Genomic DNA, 23,982 nt, shown 5'->3' with positions numbered 1-23,982 from the left:
TGGGGATTATTAGCAGAATTACAATTTTAAAATACATTTTAAAATAAAGAACAATATACTACCCTGCACATGTGCACACATTACAACACTTAACAAGTCTCACACCACCACTCTGGTCTCCAGTGAAACCATAGGCAATCTTACACTTGCCAATTCATTATCAAGACCTTCTGTGCCTCTCAGTGGAGCATTTTGGGGAGATAAGCCTGCCACTGAAGGTGCTCTTCATCTTCACAAGCCCGTCATGGAGAGGATGGGAGGTGTTGTTTAGGATGCTCACCAGCTTGTTAAGCATCCTTCTCTCCGCCAGCGCCCCTAGTAAGTCCAGCTCAATTCCACCACCTATGACAGAACTGGCTTTCCTGACAAGCTTGTTCAGTCTATTAGCGTCCCCAGCTTTCAGACCACACCCCCAGCACACCACTGCATAGAAGATGGCACTGGACACCACAGACTGGTAGAACATCTGCAGCATCTTGTTGCAGACGTTGAAGGATAGTAGTCTCCGCAAGAAGTAAAGCCGACTCTGGCCCTTCTTGTAAAGGGCATCTGTGTTAGTAGTCCACTCCAGCCTGTCATCTAAGTGCACTCCAAGGTATTTGTAGGAGTGGACTACTTCAACTTCTACTCCATGGATTGCGACAGGGGTCTGAGCAGGTTTATACTTGCGGAAGTCCACAACCAGCTCCTTCGTCTTGCCTACGTTTAGCTGCAGATGGTTCAGGCTGCACCACTCCACGAAGCTGTCTATCAATCCCCTGTATTCTGCCTCCTGTTGCCCCTTGATACACCCCGCGATAACGGAGTCATCAGAGAACTTCTGAAGGTGGCATAACTCTGAGTTGTACCTGAAGTCAGAGGTGTACAAGGTGAACAGGAAGGGAGAGAGGATGGTCCCCTGGGGTGCCCCTGTGCTGCTCAGAACTGTCTCTGACACACTGCTCCCAAGTCTCACATACTGTGGTCTGTTGGTCAGGTAGTCAGTAATCCAGGTCACAAGCGGGGCGTCCACTCGCATGCATCTGATCTTGTCTCCCAGCAATAAAGGCTGTATGGTGTTGAAGGCACTGGAGAAGTCAAAAAACATGACTCTCACAGTGCTTCCAGCCTCGTCAAAAGATGGGAGTAGGCCCGGTGCAGTAGGTATATGATGGTATATGATGGTATATGATAACAAAGGATGACAACATGAACAGCATTGCATTCATGGTGTAAGACCGTGAGAGAGGTAGTCCAGAAAAGTACACTTCAACATCAGAAAGAAATACTATTTGTATGTCAGATGACCCTAGAACACTCAAGAGGGCCACAGTGTCCATGTGTTTGTTTCATTACCTTTTAATCTGCAGTGAGATGAAACCAGGTAATCAATTAAATATTGAAAAAAATAAAAATGATTAAAAACATCTTTAGTATGACCAAGTGATAATAAATAGTAATTTATTCAGAACTGATCACACTTTAACATGCCGTATACAGCTATTTAAATTAACATTTGCCATAAAATTATGAAATTGGGTCCCTCTTTGGACATTCCACGGGTTTGCTTTTCTTATTTTAAACATCTGGGAGCTACACTGTCTACAGGTAGACATATATGTGAAAGACTTTTCGCAAGGTAGTTAACTTCATAAAGTATGACATGTAAAATCATTCATTTATATCCAGTAGGTATTATTTTTAAATAAATTTGTATTAATTGATTGCTCACCTGGAAGACCCTTCTGGCCCACCAGTGGTATGTTGGAACCAATAGTCCAAGCCAAGCAGAGCAGTGGGTTTTCACTGCTAAAACACACTGCTGCCAAACTAACACCATAAAAAAAAAACATTCCAAGGAACATAATCTTTCTACATAGCTTCTAGAGAACCACTTAAATTCCAGAGTCACAACTGAAACACTTCCAGGACAGCATATTTGTAGTAGAATACTTTTTAAAATGAAATTAGCATAAATACATGTTATGAGAGGATGTGTAATTAATAAAAGGCAAAATACTGTAATCCAGTTACAGTGTTTCATTAAATCTTAAGTCCAAATGCCTATAGGCATATATTCAATACACATTTAGTCACTTTACTTTGTCATACAATATGATTAAATGCAATGTTTGGTATAGGATCAATATAATGATGTAAAAATAATTTATGTAAACTTGGCCCTTAAAATAATTTCATGTTGAAATGTGTCTTTTAAACTCCTTTGTTTACTTTTTATTATTTAGTTTTGAAAAGTACATTTCTGGGAATTTTACAACCACAATGTCATTAAACCGTGTGTGCAAGTGTGTGTGTGTGTGTGTGTGTATGTATGTGGGGGTGTGTGTGTGTGTGTGTGTGTGTGTGTGTGTGTGTGTGTGTGTGTGTGTGTGTGTGTGTGGTCAGTCCTGTGGTCGGAAACAGACCGTTGATGAAAGAGGCCGACAGAGGCTTGCAACAGTACAGAGTAATGGACGGGCTACAGTCAGTCAAATAATAGCTGTTTGGCAACAGTGCTGTCAAAGCAGGCATGTCAGAACACACAACTCCTACCTTATCATGTGTGGGTCCTTAGAGAATTCTGTGAAATGTGTGTAAATTCAAACTAGCTTTCTAGAACACAACACGGCATGATAATTAGCCTATTATAATGTAGCTGAATTGCTGTTGTTTTTCATCTTTTTTCAAAGTAACAATCAAAAACAATTGTCCATGCAGGATTTGTATATGGTGACATGGAATAACAGTCCATGGAAATGAAATTATCATTATTAAGATGGCCAACAAACCTAATAAGTCAGATCAGAAACAAAGTATACAGCTTGTGTGTGTGTGCATGTGTGTGTGCATGTGTGTGTGGGTGTGTGTACGTGTGTGTGTGTGTGTGTGTGTGTGTGTGTGTGTGTGTGTGTATGTGTCTGTGTCTGTGTCTGTGTCTGTGTGTGATATTGTAAAGTTTGTATGTGTGCCTTGAATGTTGTGAGAGAGTGTTTCACTTTCTCTCCTGTTGCACTGTGCTGCTCCTCTGGTCCTAAACTTCTCTTTAACCCCTTCCCTTCAATCCCCTACCCTAGAATTTCTCTGTGGCTTCAGATACCTATGTAACTGTCTGAAGTGGTTCTGAAGCATCTGAAGACTCTTCATTCCCACCTAAGGAAAAGAGTAGAAGTCACTGAGACACATGAAGGCTTAAGATCTGCAGCAAACACTGAACTCATAGAGTGCAGAATGTGAATATTTACCTCCTACTGCTGTGTGCTGCACATCCGAGACAGACTGGGGGGTCTTTCTGAACACTAGAAATTAATGATACAGCTGGGTCAGTGGAGTATTCATGATCATGAATGTGTTCATGAATATGAGCAACAATAATTTCATAATTTCATTCTTCCTCCTATGCTGTTCTCATATGGAGGTTCACCATGAACCTTTAACTCTCTTACCAGTGTCTCTTTTCTTCCAGATGCAGAGGCCAAACATGGTGAGTACAAGTGCAGTCAGAACCACAAATGATATTCCAAGAGGGACCAGATTGTTCCGAGTTGGCTGGAACTCTGTAAACACATGAAAACATGTACATTAAAAAAAAAAAAACACCACAGCTCACTTTGCTTATAAGAATCAGTTCTGTCCCGAACAGTCTGATTCTTTTAAGCAGCTGAAAAGTTCCAAATTAAGGGACAGAATTATAGTTTCTCTTTTAAACAATGTTGTTCTTTTATTTCACTGCAAAATAACCTTATCTAAGTACTTCAAACATATAAGAAAACATTTTTATAAGAAAAAGTTTTCTGTTTGTATAACATGCTGTATTAAATCAAATGAAAATAACATGACTTGCGTGCATTGATTTAAAGCAATGTAAATTGTTCAGGCCATGATGCAGTAGTGTATGCTCTTAACAAGCATTAAAACATTACAGACAGATTTGACTATTATTGAATATGTCCATAATTGACAGTGCGGTGCCTTGCCAGTTCCCATTAATTTTCATGATGTGACACCTCTTTGGACTAGGAATCCTGCACAACCATTACTACCTTAACACTGCAGACCGCCATATACTGTGCAATAACTAACTCCTGACTGTTGTTGCAACAGAATGGATACAGAGATGTTGATTGTTCAACACAACTGATTTATTGAAGTTTCAAATGAAGACTTAGGAGGAGAATTTACAGACAATCCCTACTCAATAACTTTATCTAGACGTAGCGGTCCCATACCCAAAATAACATATATTTTTAACCTTTGTTTTTTTTTTCTCGCATAGTTCCTAGTGTATGGAAATCTGCTCATGTTTTTCCATTGTATAAGGGAGAAGACAGAAGTAATGTCAACAACTATTGACCTATCTCCAAACTGAGTTGTCTGGCCAAAATCCTAGAATCTTTGGTAAATAATCAATTAAAGGAATTTCTTTCTAGGTACGCAGTCCTAAACCTGTACCAATCTGGCTTCAGGGCTGAGCATAGCACCATCACAACTACTACTTTGGTTGTGAACAATATTGTGTCTGGCATAGATAGGAGAAAACACTGTGCTGCTCTTTTCGTTGATCTGTCGAAGGCACTCGATACAGTCGATCACTCACTATTATTACAAAGATTACATAGTATTGGTTTTGACTCTAAAGCTTGTGGATGGTTTCAGAATTACTTATCTGGGAGACATCAATTTGTAAAAATTGGGAATGTCCAATCTGAGTTTTTGCCAATAACGAAAGGTGTGCCACAAGGCTCCATATTGGGTTCAATTTTATTTTCTATCTATATTAATGGTATTACCTCTTCCTTAACTGACTGTCACGTCCACCTTTATGCGGCCATGCTATTGTGTATTGTCTTGCAGACTCTTTTCAAGCAGCTGTTACGAACCTGCAAATTTCCTTTAGTGCTCTGCAAGATGTGCTTATGGATCTAAAATTAGTTTTGAATGCACATAAAACAAAGTTTATGTTGTTTTCTAGAGCCAGTAATATAGACAACGGTAACCAACATATTTCCACTGTAGATGGTTCCAGAATTGAGAGAGTCCCAGAATATAAATATCTTGGCATCTGGCTAGACGAAAAGCTTACATTTCAATATCATCTAGACAATCTTGTAACTAAACTACGACAGAAGATTGGGTTCCTGTATAGATATAGAGCCAACTTCCATCTGTTTTGTAGAAAAATGATTATTGATGCAGTATTCATGTCAGTTTTAGATTATGGGGATGTGATTTACAGGCATGCGGCTTCTTCTATCCTCAAACCTCTGAATTCAGTTTATCATTCTGCCCTCCGCTTTATTACTGGTGATGTTTATGGTACCCATCATTGCATTCTGTATGAGAAGGTTGGTTGGTCCTCTCTTTTGGAGAGACGTGATAGGCACTGGTATTTATTTATTTACAAAGCCCTTATTGGCAAATTACCATCTTATATTACCTCTTTTCTAGACAGATCAGTAGGGACTTACCAAACTCAGGCACATGATTGGCTCACACTCCATGTACCTAAAATAAATTCTGAACTTGGAAAGACCGCTCCATACATATGGAATAAGCTACAGAGCACTTTAAAAATGGATAGTCTCATAAGAAGCAGATGGGCTCCCTCTCTGAGCCGGGTTCTGCTCAAGGTTTCTTCCTATTAATTAAGGAGTTTTTCCTTGCCACTGTTGCCTTAGGCTTGCTCTCAGGGGGTCTCAGGCCTGGGAACAATGTAAAGCCGCTTTGTGACAACTTGTGTTGTAAAAAGCGCTATACAAATAAAATTGAATTGAACTGTTTTTAAACTGTTTTAAATAGTTTTAATTAATGAGGTTTATGTTCTTATTTTCATTAGATAAATGCCTGTTGCTTTTAATTTGGCATTTTATGTGTTTTAAATTTCTTTTATGTGTTATTTTATTACAATATTGCATTTCCTATTGTCATTTGTTAACAATCATACTCTAAATTCTTTTTGAGATTTGTCGATGAATGTTTTTATTTTGTTTCATTTTTATTTTATGTACATCAGGTCTCTCTTGAAAATGAGATCTCTATCTCAATGGGATTCACATGAATAAATAAAGGTTAATAAATAAATAAATAAATAAATACACGGCTATAAAAATCCCCGTCACCACTTCCTTCCCACATCAACTGTTCATGGCATCCCTCCTCCAGCCCATCTCCCCCCCCCTCCCCTAGTCCATGGCCTGATACAACCCCTTTGTTGGACTCAAATAGACAAACACAAGTACTGCCAAAACTACATCAACAGCAATGTTCACACTTTGATTATTCGGAAATTCATACCTACTGAAATCAAGCTTAAATTGATAATGACAGGTAAACACATGCTCATGCACTCATGCACTTCACTCATGCTGAAACTTCACTATTCCCCATATTACTGTGCAGCCTTGCACTTGTATGAAGCACTTGTGCATGCTTAAATAGTACCAAACAGTACCATAACATAACCAAACCTGTGTCTTGTTGTCATGTTTCATTCTATGTCATGTAGTGGTAGCCATGTTCTTTCACAGAATGAAGACCCACGTTGTCAAACTGTGTCTCATTTCCCCTAGCCTAGTGTGATCTTGGCCCTTTATTGTTGTTTTATTGTTTGTACATTTTGTCATTATCTCATTTTCATCATAATTGAGATATTGTATTTCACTTCACTTGATGTGTTGAATCATGTACATGTCCTTGTTTGTTATTTTGTAGAAAATTCCATGTTGTTTTGTTAAAGATGCTTTGTATTTGCACATTGGATGTTGTTTGTGTTTACTAAATGACAAAATGCAAATGTAATATTAATGTAAATGTTTGTGATCATGGTGACAGCCTGTTGGCCCTTGGTCACCATGAAGTTGGAGAAACAGTCACAAGCAGTGAAACAGTACATTGTGGGAACCTGTGTCACATGGCGTACCCAGTGTCACCACAGCAAGATGCAGGTCTGTCGGGAGTTTGTTTACAAAGAGTATCACATGCCTACAACCAGTGACGGCTGGTGGTGATATTGGGTGGGTGGGGTAACAAATGCATTGTACCCATCAATAGTTCACGCTGCAGCGACAGCAGCATCATATCCAAGATACCAAGTTACAGCAACAACACTATACACCTTGTTATAGCAAGTGCTCTACAACAACACTATAGAGAAGTACCCACAAGAATGGCCTGATGCCAAAAAACTTGGTATCTCTCTCTCTCACACACACGTACCATTTGACTATTTTTCCCTGTACACATTAGCACATGCCATTTTTGCCAACAAAAACAAAATATGCAAGAATGATGGAACGATAGGCTACATGGTTGAACAGAACGCTCTATCATGTAGCCTACAATGTCAGAAAAGGGTCCACCTAGGGATGCGCTACAAAACGTGTTCCAACTGTAACGACTGCCAATAGATACTGCAACTGTTTTTATCAGCCGTTTTGCAACACATTGCGTCAAACATCATGTCCCGAATAAAACAATTTGGTAACCACAGCAAAAATAACAGTCATTATAGAAGAGAGACAGACAATATGTAGACAGGAAAGTTAAAGGAAACATCCTAGTGACTAGTCACAAGCAGCGTTTGCCGTTCTTTGAGGTATAATCCGAAGAAAAAATATCCAGCAACAACGTAAAACGTCGAATCAGTCTGATTTTTTAATACTCAACTTGCTAGATCGATAAGCTAATTTTGAAGAACAGTCAGGGATTCATTTAAAGGAGTATTTTCCGTCATTTAGCTGCTGTTTTAAAACGTTTTGAGGGATAGGTCCAAAATCACCTTTTATTTTAACCAACAAAATAAGCTTTCAATATATAATCACTAGCCTATATTAGATTTACTGATAGCTATTTGACAATGCTAGCTAGCTAACGTTGGTTAACAAATAGCGAAAACGTTATCTAGCTATAGAGAGCTAGTAGCTACCTATTGAGAGCCACTCCTTTTTTAACCCACTCTACTTTTGCCGTGATCATGTGATTATCAGAAGAAATGTGCAAACCAGATAGTCAATAGCTGTCAGTTACTTGTATTCTAGATGACAAATACATGGTCTGATACAGTAAATGATCTAGTTCCGCCGGACTTTCTCATATACTTCTCAATAGTTTCCAATGGAAAACGGCATTCAAATTAACCGGCAAGGAACTATTTGGATAAAAGCGTCTGCTAAATAAATAAATATAAACGTAAATGTAAATATTTGAGCCTCCATAAACCATGTGACCGACTGAGACTTCCGGGTACTTCAATGGCGCAACTCTTTCTATCAATGGTTCTGGACTGAATGAATTTAGCCCAAATAATCAGCGAAACAAGGGGGCGTGTCACAACACCTGTCACTCACTTAACACTAAAAAGATGAATGGAACGGAACACTACTGTGTTTGGGCTGTAAAAAATAAGCCCATTTAGATATATCCTGTGTTTTTCTTTGGTGCTGTTGCTGCTCTAGGTTCCACCAAAATTAAAAAAAAATCTGTTCTAAGGGTTTTTTTTAAATAATTTTCTCATCTTTATTGTAAAAGATTGGGAGGGCTTAGCCCTGCTAGCCCATTTATACCAGCTGTCCTTGCCTACAACAATAAGATTTTAGTACTTGCATAGTGTATTCATGCCCCTAAGGCAGAAAATCTTATCGTTTTTCCTTCTCACCCCAGCTGACATCCAGTTTGTTGTCCACACTGCTGTGTATGACAGTACAGGTGTAGAGGTGTCTCTCTCTCAGCTCCTCGGCACCAACACTCAGGCTCCTCCTCAGCTGGTACGTCCCGTCTCCATTGGGAAGGGGTTCCCCCCTGGTCAGCTCCTGGTCTGTTACAGGCTGGCCGTTCCTCTGCAGGGTCATGTTGATGTGTCGGGGATAGAAGCCGGTCGCCAGGCAGGTCACCTCCATCCCCCCAGAGTCTCTGTCCTGTTTATGGATCACTCTGACTCTAGGATGCACTGGAGGAGAAACAAAAACATATTGATACAAGCTCATAAATGTAACAGGCGTGTGAATGGCTGTTTCTGTAGGCCTTACCTTTTCGGTTCAGTAAGTTATTCAGCTGCTGAAGGTGGCTTTTCAATAATGAAATGCACAGATAAGGAGAAAATGTTTGGGCAAAAAAGTTCTCTGAAGGGTCTTGGCTGAAGTGTTCTTCTATTTCTGGAATGAGACTGTACCAGCCCACAGATTCACTGTCAAATTTAAATATGTCTTCTCCATTGTAAGCATCCACTCTCTTGAATCTCTCTGTGCCATCTGCATCCAGCTCACATCCAGCTATCCTCTGAACTGTAAGGAGACCTGCAGCGCATGTACAAACAGAACACACACAGAGTTACTGGGGTCATGGTCATCTGAGGAAACAGAATCTGTTATATGTTTTAAGAAGAAAAAATAACACCATAAAATGACTACAGTTCCTGATATATAAAAATGATGTTGGAATTTGGAATTATTGTAATGATGCTGATTTTGGAATTATTTTCACTTGAACAATAACAGACTATAAAAATTCAGTGTATGCTCTAGAAACAACTGAATATAAAAGAGGTGTGGCTCTGACATATTTTGTGTAAAAATGTATTTCCAGAAATCATTGTCATGCCATCTGCAAACTTCGTCTCTTTTCAATGGCAGAGCAGAAACAAGGAAGGATGGAATATTCCACCAAAGAGACACATTTTAGAGATGAATGAAATTGCGTAATTTGTAACCTTTAAATGTAATTTTAGGGCTCCCGAGTGGCGACCCCTGCTGGTCGATTGGGCGCGTGTGGTCCACGTGCTAAGCTACATATGAAATGTCTTCCTCCGACTCATCTCTGTGCTAGCTTGGCTTGTGGCCCGCAGTGCGAAAAGAAGCAGCGGCTGACATCACGTGTCTCGGAGTAGGGCACGTGCTTGTCCAAAAATATTTATTTATTATAAAGGTAGGTATGACCTCCCCAACCTACCGATGCCAATCTCCCTTCAAAAAAAAAAAAAAAAGACAAGCCCCATGCAAACTTGACTTTGCCCCTGATTTTTTTCAATAGCTAGAAACGCCCCCTGGCTTCAACTGTACTGAAATAAGTTAGGATTGAATATTCTTTTCATGTTTTGGAGTGCTAGGTTGGTCAAGGGATAGTTATATTTGTTGAGTAGGCCTATTGTGTTAGTCTATTGTTTATGTCACTAATAGTTTTGTTAGTTTTATAATAGCCAGCCTACAGGACAATATGTGCCTACTACGTTGCACTGCCTGTGTTAGATTCTGTTCTTCAGTAGCAACTGATTCTCAATTTCCAGTTACATGTGTTTATTAGCACAGGCTTCTCCAGAGCGTTGTATGCGTGACTTGACCTGGTGGTTGTTGCTTTAAGCGATCACTTGCTTTAAATCGGTAAACGTTATTGGCTCTGCTGAAATCAAGCTCAGAGTCGCTATCATGCGATGGTGTGTGGATGGTACGTGTTTTACCTGAGGTTTGTTGATCTGTGAGTGTGTGTGTGTGGTGTAATAATGCACTTGTTAAACGATCTTATGGCTGTGCGCAGCGTGCGTGATTTTTTGGGTTAAGTCACCGCCCCCTCACTGCATTTCAGTTGCCCCCGATTCGTTTTCCGCTGGCGCCGTCTCTGTAGTTAAGAATGATTCATTTCAATTTCAGCATGTTCACCAAAGGCGGATCTATTCTGTTTCTCTCAAGTCGACTTGCTGCGTCTGAGTAGCTCATAAATTAGACTGTCTTTAGCTACATTGCCAGTGCTTTCCCCCCTCCTATCCCCGACCCCTGCGCCCTGCGAACCTTGCCTGTCCCGCACGCCACTGCGCACATGTGAACGTTTTCATGTATGGAATTACAAGGACTTGCCTCCACTGTGATTATAATGCTCCATCAGTAGGTGCAGCCTTTGTTTCATTCTGTCTGTGCAAGGATCGATTGCATTTTTCCTAATCACTGCATACTGTAAATCAGTCTCTTCCTTTTCCCAGTTTTTCCATGCGACCATCCTTTTTTCCGCACTGTCATAGTAACCCACTGGAAAATCATCCACCATCTCTACAATGACCATCTCTGGAAACGGTGACGGTCCTGATGTCACTGTGACGAAGAACCATAGTGAGTGAGATCCTCCTGATTGGGAAAGAAATAGTTCTCTGTCACACAATCTCTAAGCAACCTCATTTTCAAATATGAGAGACAGAAAATGAGAAAAACGGACAGCAAAAAATAATAATAATAATAATAATTATTCTCCGGCGCAGGCATGCAAACGAAAGTGAAACAAAATTACGGTTTGCCTTATACAGTTATAAGATATTTGGCACTTTCATTTTTATTACACTTTAGAACAGAAGTATAAAAATACCATAACTTACAAGATGTACATTTTGTCTAACGTTATTCACTGTAACTACGGCTGCTTCTCAAAGATCCTCAAAATGTAGGCTACTTTCATTATCATCCAGACATGTTTTATTGCTGGAAGGTCTTTGTATCTTTGAAAAAGCAGCGACTTTCGTCTTAGTTCAAATAGTTATCGTCGTTCAAAAGAGATAACATTATAACTTACCTGTGTGAACAATCCTGACCAAAGTAATAAGAGCCAGTAATTTAAACAGAATCATTTTCAAGATATTCGGCAACCAACCCAACGATAAGACCTAACAGGCACAACAGAGCCTCACTCAGAAGGGATTTTCAGGGTGTGTTCTGATTAGCTAGAAAAAATATTGCTCGTGAATGGCTGAATACGTCTTGTAATAATTAACAAAAATGAAAAAAATCGGCTCTCAGCGGGGAGCCGGCTCATAGAGCAGATTCGTTCGCGACCGACTCATGTGCGGGCTATGTCTGCTTGGCAAGAATATCAGCACAGACAGGCTACTGGTGAAAGTGTCACACATCTGCTAGGGCAAAGTCAAGTCAAAAAAACAGATACTACGTTAAAAGCATTGGCGAGGTCGTTCAGTTTCTCGCGGTAAACGAGCTTGCTTTCCGTGGGCATAGCAGTCAGGGAGAGGGAGACAGTATATTCTTGTGTTATATATCTTTGCCTTAGGAGCCTATAGGCTACACCAGTTGAGAATTTGTTTTGTTTCAGATTTCTTTTTTTCAGTGTTCCAGAAGAAAACCGAAGGCTATCTTACATCTTATATTCTTGTCTTACTAGGTTTGAAAACGCCTGTAATTCTGTATTAAGTTTGCTAGTACTGCACTCTGATCCTTCATTTCTGTAAATTTCGTGTGTATCACACTACATTAATAGCTGCAATTACAGTATGAATGGAAATAATCAACATTTGTAATAATTTTTGTTGTGTGGGAATAGCATTACTGTAGTTGCTACGTAGTTACTACTGCAACGCCCTCCTTGCAGCCCTCCCAGCCTGCACCATTCAGCCGCTGCAGCTCATTCAAAACGCTACTGCTAGTTTGATCCACAACCTCCTAGTATGATCTACAACAAGTTCACCCGCGTCACCCCTTGCTGAGATCGCTCCACTGGCTCCCGATCGCAACCAGGATCCGCTTTAAAACCTTGACTCTCACCTTTTCTGCTGCAAAAAAGACTTGCCCCGACCTACCTCCAGGACCTCATCTAAACTTACGCACCCACTCGACAACTTCGCTCTGCTACATCCGGTGAAGACACACCTCTTCAGACTCTACCTGGACTGACACCCTTGCCATTTTGACCTTGTAGATCTAAGATTCTTGGCATGTACTTGTAGCTCTATCTCTTACCTTGTATTTGTAGCACGTTTTTGCCTAGGTAGCATAGCGGTACTTTATTGTCCCAATGATTGTATTTGATATACAGTATGTACCCTTAGATCAGATTAGCTCTGTCTTGCTACACTGACCTTGTGCTCAGCTTCAGCACTATCTGCTTTGTATGGCATGTACACATCTTGCCCTTGTGCCTGTGCCTGTTTTCCCACTATATGCACTTTTGTATGTCGCTTTGGATAAAAGCATCTGCTAAATGAATAAATGTAAATGTAATGTAGTTGCATTTACTATTGTATATGTGGGTGGGCCTACAGCTTTTATCGGAGTATTTTTGAATGAAAAGTAACCTGCGTTGCACAGGCAGAGTTGTGGCTCTTTTCATATTGGACATAGTTGCCCACCCCACATATCCAAATGGCCACCCCAGGATGACATGCTAGTAACGCCACTGTGTAATAGAAATGAAAAGTGCTGCATAGGCCTATCTCATAACTGTATAAGGCAAACCGTCATTTTGTTTCACTTTCGTTTGCATGCCTGCACAGGAGAAAAGTGTTTAGCTGTCCATTTTTCATCATTTTCTGTCTCTCATATTTGAAAATGAGGTTGCTTGCTTGGAGATTGGGAAAGAAATAGTTTTCTGTCAAACAATCAGGAGGATCTCACTCACTATGGTTCTTTGTCACAGTGACATCAGGACCGTCATCATTTCCAGATATGGTCATTGTAGAAATGGTGGATGATTTTCCATGGGTTACTATGACAGTGCGGAAAAAAGGATGGTCGCATGGAAAAACTGGGAAAAGGAAGAGCCTGATTTACAGTATGCGGAGATTAGGAAATATGCAATTGATCCTTTCATAGACAGAATGAAACAAAGGCTGCACCTACTGATGGAGCATTTTAATCACAGTGGAGGCAAGTCCTTGTAATTGCATACATGGAAACAATCGCATGTGCACAGTGGTGGGACAGGCAAGCAAGGGGGGGGGGGGGGGGGGCGGCTAAAGACATGTAGCTAAAGACAGCCTAATTTATGAGCTACTCAGACGCAGCAAGTCGACTTGCGAGAAACAGAATAGATCTGCCTTTGGTGAACTTGACATGAAAACTTTAATTGAAATGAAAGTTATGAAGAGAAAATTGACGAAATTTCCCAAAAGTCCTAGGTAATCTAAAATTACATTTAAAGTTTACAAATTACACAATTTCATTCATCTCTAAAATGTGTCTCTTTGGTGGAATATTCCATCCTATTTTATATTCAGTTGTTTCTAGAGCATACACTGAATTTTTATAATCTGTTATTTTTCAAGTGAAAATAATTCCAAAATCAACATCATTCCAATAATTCCAAATTCCAACATCATTTTTTATATATCACAACCTGTAGTCATTTTATGGTGATTTTTTTTTCTTAAAACATATAACAGATTCTGTTTCCTCAGATGACCATGACCCCAGTAACTCTGTGTGTGTTCTGTTTGTACATGCGCTGCAGGTCTCCTTACAGTTCAGAGGATAGCTGGATGTGAGCTGGATGCAGATGGCACAGAGAGATTCAAGAGAGTGGATGCTTACAATGGAGAAGACATATTTAAATTTGACAGTGAATCTGTGGGCTGGTACAGTCTCATTCCAGAAATAGAGGAACACTTCAGCCAAGACACTTCAGAGAACTTTTTTACACAAACATTTTCTCCTTATCTGTGCACTTCATTATTAAAAAGCCACCTACAGCAGCTGAATAGCTTACTGAACCAAAAAGGTAAGGCCTACAGAAACAGCCATTCACACGCCTTTTACATTTATGAGCTTGTATCAATATGTTTATGTTTCTCCTCCAGTGCATCTGAGAGTCAGAGTGATCCAAAAACAGAACAGAGACACTGGGGGGATGGAGGTGACCTGTCTGCCAACTGGCCTCTACCCGCAACACATCAACCTGACCCTGAAGAAGAACAGCCAGCCTGTCCCAGACCAGGAGCTGACCAGGGGAGAACCCCTGCCCAGCGGAGCTGGGACGTACCAGCTGAGGAGGAGCCTGAGTGTCAGTGCTGAGGAGCTGAGAGAGACACCTCTACACCTGTACTGTCACACACAGCAGTGTGGACAACAAACTGGATGTCAGCTGAGGTGAGAAACATCAATGAAAACATAATCCCCCGGGATTCATTTCTTTTTTGAAAGTAAGCAATAGATTTATTTTAGAAATTAAAGGCTGCGCTTCCACATGCATCTGTTTTCACCTGTGTGATTCTATAGTTTCACCGAGCTCGGAACAGTCTGATCCGCCTTGGAGTATCATTTGGCGCTCTGACTGCACTTGTACTCACCATACTTAGCCTCTGCTTCTGGAAGAAAGGAGGTGCTGGTAAGATCGGGAAGGGTTTGGGGTTCATGATGAACCTCCATATAAGATCAGCATAGAAGGAAGACAGCAAGATGTAGAGGGAGGAAGATTATTGCACACATTCATAAACATATTTATAGTAGTGAATATTCCACTGACTAAGTTGTGTCATTAACTTCTAGAGTTCAGAAAGACCCTCCAGTCTGTCTCAAATGTGTAGCACACAGCAGTAGGAGGTAAGTGTTCATGCTCTCCAGAGTTCAGTGTTTGCTGTGGATCTAACAACTGCAGATCTAAAGCCTTCAGGTGTCTCGTAACTTTTGCTCTTTTCCTAAGAATGCAATGATGAGTCTTCAGGTGCTTCAGAGCTGCTTCAGACAAGGTTAGAAGTATCTAAAGCCTCCCAGGAACAGCACAATGTGAGACCGATGGGAGTCCCATGACCCCAGGATCCAGCTGGGTCCACTCCATTTCGACCCCACAGACTCCCACCAGCTCCAACCTGGCTTTAGCTCCCACACACAGTCCTTCGTCAATTGGGGCCCGCCACTTATGAAATTGAGATGCCAGAGAGACGGAAACCTAGGCAGACTTTTCATGTGAATTTATTGAAGGAATGGAAGGAATGGGATATGCCTCACCAGTTTTTTGTGCAGAAGGTGGATGGGGAAGAGGAGGATTCAGTCCAGTTTTTCCCAACCAGGCAGAACCGGCCCAGTCTTGACTGTTCCCATCTACCACAGCACCTGCAGCAGGAGCTCGCCCAAGTGATTCCTGAAGGCCTGTTTCAGGAGGTTCCGGGTTCCACTGCTCTGGTGGAGCATGATATTATACTCCATGATCCCACTCCAGTGCGTCAATCCATGTGGCGCATTCCAGAAAAGCTACTGCCGGTACTGAAGGAAGAGGTAGAGGTAATGCTGCAGTCTGGGGTTATGGTACCCTCCACTAGTGAATGGAGTAACCCAGTAGTGCTCGTTCCAAAAAAAGATGGGAGCATCCGATTCTGTATTGACTTCCGCAAGGTGAATGCTCAGTCCAGGTTTGATGCCTACCCCATGCCAAGGTTAGATGACCTAATTGAGCGCATTGGACAGGCAACATTTATTACCACCCTTGACCTGTGTAAGGGGTATTGGCAAGTCCCCCTCACAGAACAGGCTAGACCGTACACAGCCTTCCGGACACCCCAGGGCTTATTCCATTTCTGCAAAATGCCATTTGGCCTCCAGGGGGCGCCAGCAACCTTCCAGCGGTTGATAGACCAGGTGCTCGTGGGCACAGAGGGGTTTGCAGCTGCCTATTTGGATGACATTGTGATTTATAGCAACTCCTGGGAGGAGCACCTGCAGCATCTCAGCGGGGTCTTTGGGAAGATCAAGGGGGCAGGGTTGACAATTCATCCAAAGAAGTCTTCTCTTGTGCAGGCAGAGGCCCAATATTTGGGGTATGTCCTGGGTGGTGGTGTCATCAAACCTCAGCAGGACAAGGTGGAGGCAATTTGGCAGAGTCCCAGGCCAGAGACAAAGAAGCAGGTACGCTCTTTTTTAGGTTTGGTTGGGTGGTACAGACGCTTTGTGCCAGATTTTGCCACACGAGCAGCAGCGCTGACGGATCTGACGAGGAAGTCGGGAGCCAGTAGGATCATCTGGGAGGACAAGCAGGAGAAAGCTTTCCAGGACCTGAAAGATGCCCTATGCCATGAACCAGTACTCCAGAGCCCTGATTTTGGCAAGCCTTTCACCGTCCAAACGGATGCTTCAGGTGTGGGTTTGGGGGCGGTCCTCCTCCAGGAGGAGCCAGGTGACCAGCAACCAGTGGCCTATGTGAGCAGGAAGCTGTTCCCAAGAGAAACCCGCTACTCAGCAGTGGAGCTGGAGTGCTTGGCCATTAAGTGGGCATTAGAGACCTTTAAATACTACCTGCTGGGAAGAGAGTTTGTCTTGGAAACTGACCACCGTGCCCTTCAATGGCTGGGGAGGATGAAAGACTCCAATGCGAGAATAACTCGTTGGTTCCTGGCCCTGCAGCCCTATAGGTTCCGGGTACAGTATCGAGCAGGGAAGGAGAATGTCATTGCTGACTATTTGTCTCGCATCCCTGGATGCGAGTCTTCGGAGGGGGAGGGAAATGTGGAGAAGCTAACTGATGCTCCTCCATTGTCCCTTCGTTCCTAAAATAAACGCAGGGAGATCGCTACGCATAGCGGGTGTGCTCAGGCATACGATGGGTGCCTCACTAGTTGCTAGCCGGTTTCCTACAGCACAGTAGTTCGGTGCCATGTAATGTGGTTCCAAATGATTTCCAGGTTTAGTTTTCAGTCCATTAAACAACACTCCACCAGTTATCGTTACATTTAGTTATAGTACTTGTTACGTTTTGTTTAGTTTTGTAGTTTAAGTAGGTACCGTGTACATTGGTTGTTTTTGTTCTCCCGCTCTCTCTCTCTCTCTCTCTCTTCTGGATGCGCGGTCTCGGTGTGTGGAGGAAGCCAGCTGCTCGGGGAAGGAGGTGGTCAGAGGAAGCGCGCGCTCTGACTACGTCCCTTTTCTGAGGTTTCGCCGTAGATTTCGCGTGAACTTCAAGGAAGGTTCATCGTAGGAGTGGAGGGGGGGAGGAAGGGATATTGGTAGTTTGTTTTATTAGTATATGTAATGTTTGTTTTATTGTTATTTTGTTGTGGTTGTCATTTTGAATATAATGTTACCTTTTTTTTTGTTTTGTTAAACTGTTATTTGAATATGATTCATCAAGTTTCTGAATATAGACTCCCTAGGACTCCCCTGTTCAGGGGGTGTTCGAGTCTATATATAGTCAGCATGACAGACAGAATGGAGGGTGAGCTGGTGTCTGTGCAGGCCGGCATGCTGCAGCTGGGTGCAGTTGGCTAATTTGAGTTAATTTTGTTTAAGTTATTATTAACTTGTTTTTTTTTGTTCTTCTATTGGAATTTTGTTTTGGTTTTCGTGTCTGCACTCCCTCTATGAGGAACATTGGTGGCTACCATTTTTGCCTTAAGTAATAAATAAAAATCTTTCCCTGGGAATCCTGAGACCTGCTTGATTACTGCTGAGCTGGTGTGGCCACTTAGTGTCATCCTGGAGACTCAGGTTGTTGCCTAGGTCTCACATGTATATAGACCTCATTTATATCTCTGTACGTATCAAGAGACAAATTGTAGAATATGGGGAAACATGACACTACCACGATAAGCTTCTTCTCCATGTTTGACTGGAACCAAAATGTTGCATCATTTGTTTCAGCAACATGTGTCACACTGCCTTCGCCATGTAGCATCACTCAGTATTTGCAGAAACCAGACCTCGAGTCTAGTCTATTTTAGCCCCACCTAGTTGGCTTTGCAACGGCCACTTGTCTCTTGTCGCTGTAAATCACCAACTCTCATTGAAAATTAATGGCAGCTGGTCACTTTGTCTCTATCATGTGCCGTCTGTGTGACCGTAAGGTTAGCCAGGGTGAACACTGAGAGGTCGCATCACAGTAAAAAATTGATGTAACAGGTTTTCCTCTATGCGTTCGCAGGTCATTAAACATTCGAAGTTAAACGAGAGAGCGACATCTAATGGAGGATGACGACAAGTTTTTGCCTTTAATAGCCTATGACAGTTAGGCTATGTCAGAGCCCATCTATTTAATTCTCTGGCTATGTTTAACCATTGCGGAAATGAACCTAGAAAAAACCCGGAAAAAATGCATATTAGCCTAAAAGATCGATCCACAAATTTTACAGATCGATATCGAATCGGACGAATTTCAAAAAACGATTAATGGGTGGGGGGGGGCTGGATCAGAGCAGTGGAGTCCAGTATCAAACTTTGTTCACTCTCTAACATTAAATCAAAGGAAACGAGTCTAACTGGCTGGCTAGTATGTCCATTGTAAATATTCACGGACAACTCGCAGGGTTAACCGGCCTATGTATGTTGAACCCTTGCATATTATGTTTATTTCTTAAAAAATGGCTGTGTTTAGTGATAAGTTAACCGTTAATACCACTGGATGTCAGTACTCCGCCCCCCTAGCTGCGGTGTTTTTGTTTTTCCCTGTCCATGTGCTTTTGTGTTCTAGCCCCTCCCGGGCTCCACCCGCCTGATTGCCTGCACACCTGCTTCCCATCCCTTCGTCAGCCCCGCCCCATATATTCCCTGCGTATGTCTGTCCTGTTGCTAGTTCGTAGCAGTGTGTTTTCTCACCTGTTTCGTCCCCGCCGTTTTTCGTCTGTGTGCTGTTCCCGTAATTCGACCTTGCCAGAACTTCGACCTGATTCCTGCCTGCCGCTCTGCCCTGATCGCTCGATATTCTGCTTGCCCGGTTCTCGACCCTGCCTGTTTAGTGTTTACGATCTTGCCTAGCAATATAAATAAACGCGTCTGGAACCCGAAGCTCCCGTGGTCTGCGACTGAGTCCTTGCCTGAGCCGTGACACTGGAACTTTTCTCACATCACCCTCCACCCCACGACAACTTAAAAACACGAACACATAAAACTGTGGGCGGTGTTTTACCCCTTAGAAGCCAATAAAAATCTCGCCATGTACGTATTCAGCCAATCAAGAGCAATATTTTTTTTTTTCTGGCCAATTAGAACACACCCTGCAAATGCCTTCGGAGTGAAGTTCTGTTGTGCCTGTTAGGTTCTGTCGCTGGGTCAGTTGGCGAATATCTTGAAAATGATTCTGTTTAAATTACTGGCTCTTATTACTTTGGTCAAGATTGTTCACACAGGTAATTTATAACGTATGGGATGTTATGGTATTTTTTTTACTTCTGTTATGAAAGTATAATGTAATAGAAATGAAAAGTGGCGAATATCTCATAACTGTATAAGGCAAACCGTTACTTTGTTTCACTTTCGTTTGCATGCCTGCGCTGGAAAAAAAAATTGCTGTCCGTTTTTCTCATTTTCTGTCTCTCATATTTGAAAATGAGGTTGCTTGGAGATTGTGTAACGGACAACTATTTCTTTCTCATTCAGGAGGATCTCACTCACTGTGGTTCTTCGTCACAGTGACATCAGGACCGTCACCATTTCCAGAGATGGTCATTGTAGAGATGGTGGATGATTTTCCAGTGGGTTACTATGACAGTGCGGAAAAAAGGATGGTCGCATGGAAAAACTGGGAAAAGGAAGAGACTGATTTACAGTATGCGGAGATTAGGAAATATGCAATCGATCCTTTCACAGACAGAATGAAACAAAGGCTGCACCTACTGAGGGAGCATTATAATCACAGTGGAGGCAAGTCCTTGTTACTGCATGAATGGAAACAATCACATGTGCACAGTGGTGGGACAGGCAAGAAAGGGGAGGGGGGGGGGGGGGGGGGCTAAAGACATGTAGCTAAAGACAGCCTAATTTATGAGCTACTCAGACGCAGCAAGTCGACTTGCGAGAAACAGAATAGATCTGCCTTTGGTGAACATGTTGAAATAGAAATGAACCAGTCTTAACTCTTAACTGCCCGGGATTTTACATTAAGTCACTGAAAGGGTATTTTAGGTGATGGATGGAGTTCTAATTGAACTGGAGATAAACTTGACATGCAAATTTATGACCAAGTTTATGAAAACTTTAATTGAAATGAAAGTTATGAAGAGAAAATTGACCAAATTTCCCAAAAGTCCTAGGTAATCTAAAATTACATTTAAATCTTACAAATTACACAATTTCATTCATCTCTAAGAGGTGTCTCTTTGGTGGAATATTCCATCCTTCCTTGTTTCTGCTCTGCCATTGAAAAGAGATGAAGTTTGGCATTTGGCAGATGGCATGACAATGATTTCTGGAAATATATTTTTACACAAAATATGTCAGAGGCACACCTCTTTTATATTCAGTTGTTTCTAGAGCATACACTGAATTTTTATAATCTGTTATTTTTCAAGTGAAAATAATTCCAAAATCAACATCATTCCAATAATTCCAAATTCCAAAACCATTTTTTTATATATCACAACCTGTAGTCATTTTATGGTGATATTTTTTTTTCTTAAAACATATAACAGATTCTGTTTCCTCAGATGACCATGACCCCAGTAACTCTGTGTGTATGTGTGTGTTTGTGCATGCGCTGCAGGTCTCCTTACAGTTCAGAGACTGGCTGGATGTGAGCTGGATGCAGATGGCACAGAGAGATTCAAGAGAGTAGATGCTTACAATGGAGAAGACATATTTAAATTTGACAGTGAATCTGTGGGCTGGTACAGTCTCATTCCAGAAATAGAGGAACACTTCAGCCAAGACACTTCAGAGAACTTTTTTACACAAACATTTTCTCCTTATCTGTGCACTTCATTATTGAAAAGCCACCTTCAACAGCTGAATAACTTACTGAACCGAAAAGGTAAGGCCTACAGAAACAGCCATTCACACGCCTTTTACATTTATGAGCTTGTATCAATATGTTTATGTTTCTCCTCCAGTGCATCCCAGAGTGAGAGTGATCCATAAACAGGACAGAGACACTGGGGGGATGGAGGTGACCTGCCTGGCATCTGGCTTCTACCCCCGACACATCAACATGACCCTGAAGAAGAACAGCCAGCCTGTCCCAGACCAGGAGCTGAGCACGGGGGAACCCCTGCCCAACGGGGACGGGACGTACCAGCTGAGGAGGAGCCTAAGTGTCAGTGCTGAGGAGCTGAGAGAGAGACACCTCTACACCTGTACTGTCACACACAGTAGTGTGGACAACAAACTGGATGTCAGCTGGGGTGAGAAAGAAAAAACAAAAAGATTTTCTGCCTTAGGGGCATGGATACATTATACAGCTATTAAAATATTGTTGTTGTAGGCATGTGACACTGTTTGATAAAAAACTCCCAACAGACCTGCATCTTGCTGTGGTGACACTGGGTACGCCGTGTGACACAGGTTCCCACAATGTACTGTTTCACTGCTTGTGACTGTTTCTCCAACTTCATGGTGACCAAGGGCCAACAGGCTATCACCATGATCACAGACATTTACATTAATATTACATTTACATTTAATCATTTAGTAGACACTCTTATACACAGCAACATCCAATGTTCAAATACAAAGCACATTAAACAAAACAGCATGAAATTTTCTAGAAAAAAACAAGGACATGTACAGTACATGATTCAACATGTGAAGTGAAATACAGTATCTCCATTATGATGGGAATGAAAGAATGACAAAATCTACAAACAACAAAACAATAAATAAAAATAGTGACACATCTACACCTGTACTGTCACACACAGCAGTGTGGACAACAAATTGGATGTCAGCTGATGTGAGAAACATAAATGAAAACTTAAGCCCCTGGGATCATTTCTTTTTTGAAAGTAAGCAATAGATTTATTTTAGAAATTAAAAGCTGCACTTCCCCGTGCATCTGTTTTCACCTGTGTGATTCTACAGAGTTTCACCCGGCACGGAACAATCTGGTCCCTCTTGGAGTATCATTTGGGGTTCTGACTGCGCTTGTACTCACCATACTTGGCCTCTGCATCTGGAAGAAAAGAGGTGCTGGTAAGATGGGGAAGGGTTTGGGGTTCATGCCGAACCTAAGAACAGCATAGAATGAAGGCAGCGAGATGGAGAGGGAGGAAGATTATTGCACAGATTCATAAACATATTTATTATAGTGAATACTTCACTGACTAAGTTGTGTCATTAACTTCTCGTGTTCTGTCTCAGATGTGCAGCACACAGCAGTAGGAGGTGAGTGTTCACTCTCTCCAGTCTATGAGTTCAGTGTTTGCTGTAGATGTAACAACTGCAGATCTAAAGCGTAACTTTTGCTCTTTTCCTCAGAATGGAATGATGAGTCTTCAGGTGCTTCAGAGTTGCTTCAGACAAGTTTAGAAGTATCTAAAGCCTCCCAGGAACAGCACAATGTGAGACCGATGGGAGTCCCATGACCCCAGGATCCAGCTGGGTCCGCCCCATTCAGACCCCACAGACTCCCACCAGCTCCAACCTGGCTTTAGCTCCCAGGGGGCTCAGCTGGGCTGCAGTAAGAGAGCTGTGAGCTTTGCTTTCTGCTGCAAGGCCTTTTTATGATCTGTTTAATTATTTCATTTTATATTTGTTTGGCAGACGATTTTATCCAAAGCAGCTTACAAGTGAGGTACAATACAACACAAGCGAAAAACCATACAGAGTCAACAATATTAGAAGCACTGCGTGACAAAGTTCCAAAGGTTGGCCAGGCAAGGTACAGACTAGAAGGTAAAGCTAACAGGTGCGTTAAACCATTTTTTTATAGTTTAGTAGGAGATAATTTTAGTCATGAGAGGTTCTTTTAGGGGGGAAGTGTTTCAGGTGCTCAGGTGAGAGCGGAAGAGCTGTGTCTTCAGATGTTTCTTGAAGACAGAGAGGGACTCAGCAGAACGGATGAAGTGTGGAAGTTCATTCTACCACCAGGGGACAAGTCCTCGGTAGTGATTTAACACCACGATGCGACAGGACCACCAGGCACCGTTTGGTGGCAGAGCTTAACAGTTGGAAGGGAACATAGGGTTGCAGCAGCGAGTTCAGGTACTTAGGTGCAGTTTTGTTGGTCACCCTGTATGTGAGCATCAAGGCCTTGAACATGATGCAGGCAGCTACAGGGAGCCAGTGGAGTGAGACCAAGAGAGGTGTAACATGAGCCCATTTTGGTTGGTTGAAAACCAGCATACTCAGATAGGTAGGGCCCTAATACTGAAATTATTGTTTTCATGCCCACATGCTATGTCCAAGGCTTTACAGGAGTGTGTTAAATTATAATGGAGTGAGCAGAAGTAAATGTCAACAAAAACCTACATTTGAAAATACATGTACAGATATGTCTTTTAACAAAATTTCTTACAGCCAAGCTCGTATAGAAACAATGTTATCATTTTTTCATATCAGTTTTAGTTGCTTTGTTGCTTGTATGGTGAATTTTTAGATCACTTACTAATTTATTTGA

The 23,982-nt window shown here is 41.8% G+C and overlaps 2 protein-coding genes across 2 annotated transcripts; one reads left to right on the top strand and one right to left on the bottom strand.

Moving 5' to 3' along the window:
- Positions 1 to 58: 58 nt before the first annotated feature.
- Positions 59 to 13,408, bottom strand: LOC118769349 (major histocompatibility complex class I-related gene protein-like). The gene is made up of 10 exons (XM_036516381.1): positions 13,354 to 13,408; positions 10,818 to 11,081; positions 9,000 to 9,266; positions 8,630 to 8,920; positions 3,423 to 3,533; positions 3,229 to 3,275; positions 3,077 to 3,129; positions 960 to 1,067; positions 526 to 848; positions 59 to 63 (listed from the first exon to the last, which is right to left on the bottom strand). The coding sequence occupies exons 1-10, from the start codon at positions 13,406 to 13,408 to the stop codon at positions 59 to 61; spliced, it is 1,524 nt and encodes a 507-aa protein (XP_036372274.1).
- A 6,300-nt stretch (positions 13,409 to 19,708) lies between these two features.
- Positions 19,709 to 23,143, top strand: LOC118769676 (major histocompatibility complex class I-related gene protein-like). Its single transcript, XM_036516903.1, has 7 exons — positions 19,709 to 19,780; positions 20,031 to 20,294; positions 21,133 to 21,399; positions 21,479 to 21,769; positions 22,446 to 22,556; positions 22,725 to 22,748; positions 22,842 to 23,143. The coding sequence occupies exons 1-7, from the start codon at positions 19,726 to 19,728 to the stop codon at positions 22,946 to 22,948; spliced, it is 1,119 nt and encodes a 372-aa protein (XP_036372796.1). The 5' UTR covers positions 19,709 to 19,725; the 3' UTR covers positions 22,949 to 23,143.
- The last annotated feature ends 839 nt before the right edge of the window (positions 23,144 to 23,982 follow it).

This window comes from Megalops cyprinoides, chromosome 22 (assembly GCF_013368585.1).
Source record: "Megalops cyprinoides isolate fMegCyp1 chromosome 22, fMegCyp1.pri, whole genome shotgun sequence".
Taxonomy (NCBI): Eukaryota; Metazoa; Chordata; class Actinopteri; order Elopiformes; family Megalopidae; genus Megalops; species Megalops cyprinoides.
The sequence above is the reverse complement of the archived record's forward strand: the minus strand, read 5'-3'. Positions and strand labels throughout refer to the sequence as shown.

What these genes read in the sequence shown, in the direction of transcription:
- LOC118769676 (XM_036516903.1), top strand. Translation starts at nt 19,726, where the DNA reads ATGATTCTGTTTAAATTACTGGCTCTTATTACTTTGGTCAAGATTGTT. An exon ending in TAACTTACTGAACCGAAAAG is followed by an intron (nt 21,400 to 21,478) that starts GTAAGGCCTACA and finishes TTTCTCCTCCAG; the next exon opens with TGCATCCCAGAGTGAGAGTG. An exon ending in GCAGCACACAGCAGTAGGAG is followed by an intron (nt 22,749 to 22,841) that starts GTGAGTGTTCAC and finishes TCTTTTCCTCAG; the next exon opens with AATGGAATGATGAGTCTTCA.
- LOC118769349 (XM_036516381.1), bottom strand. Translation starts at nt 13,408, where the DNA reads ATGACCATATCTGGAAATGATGACGGTCCTGATGTCACTGTGACAAAG. An exon ending in GCATTATAATCACAGTGGAG is followed by an intron (nt 9,267 to 10,817) that starts GCAAGTCCTTGT and finishes CATGCGCTGCAG; the next exon opens with GTCTCCTTACAGTTCAGAGG. An exon ending in CGGATGTGCAGCACACAGCA is followed by an intron (nt 3,130 to 3,228) that starts GTAGGAGGTAAA and finishes TCTTTTCCTTAG; the next exon opens with GTGGGAATGAAGAGTCTTCA.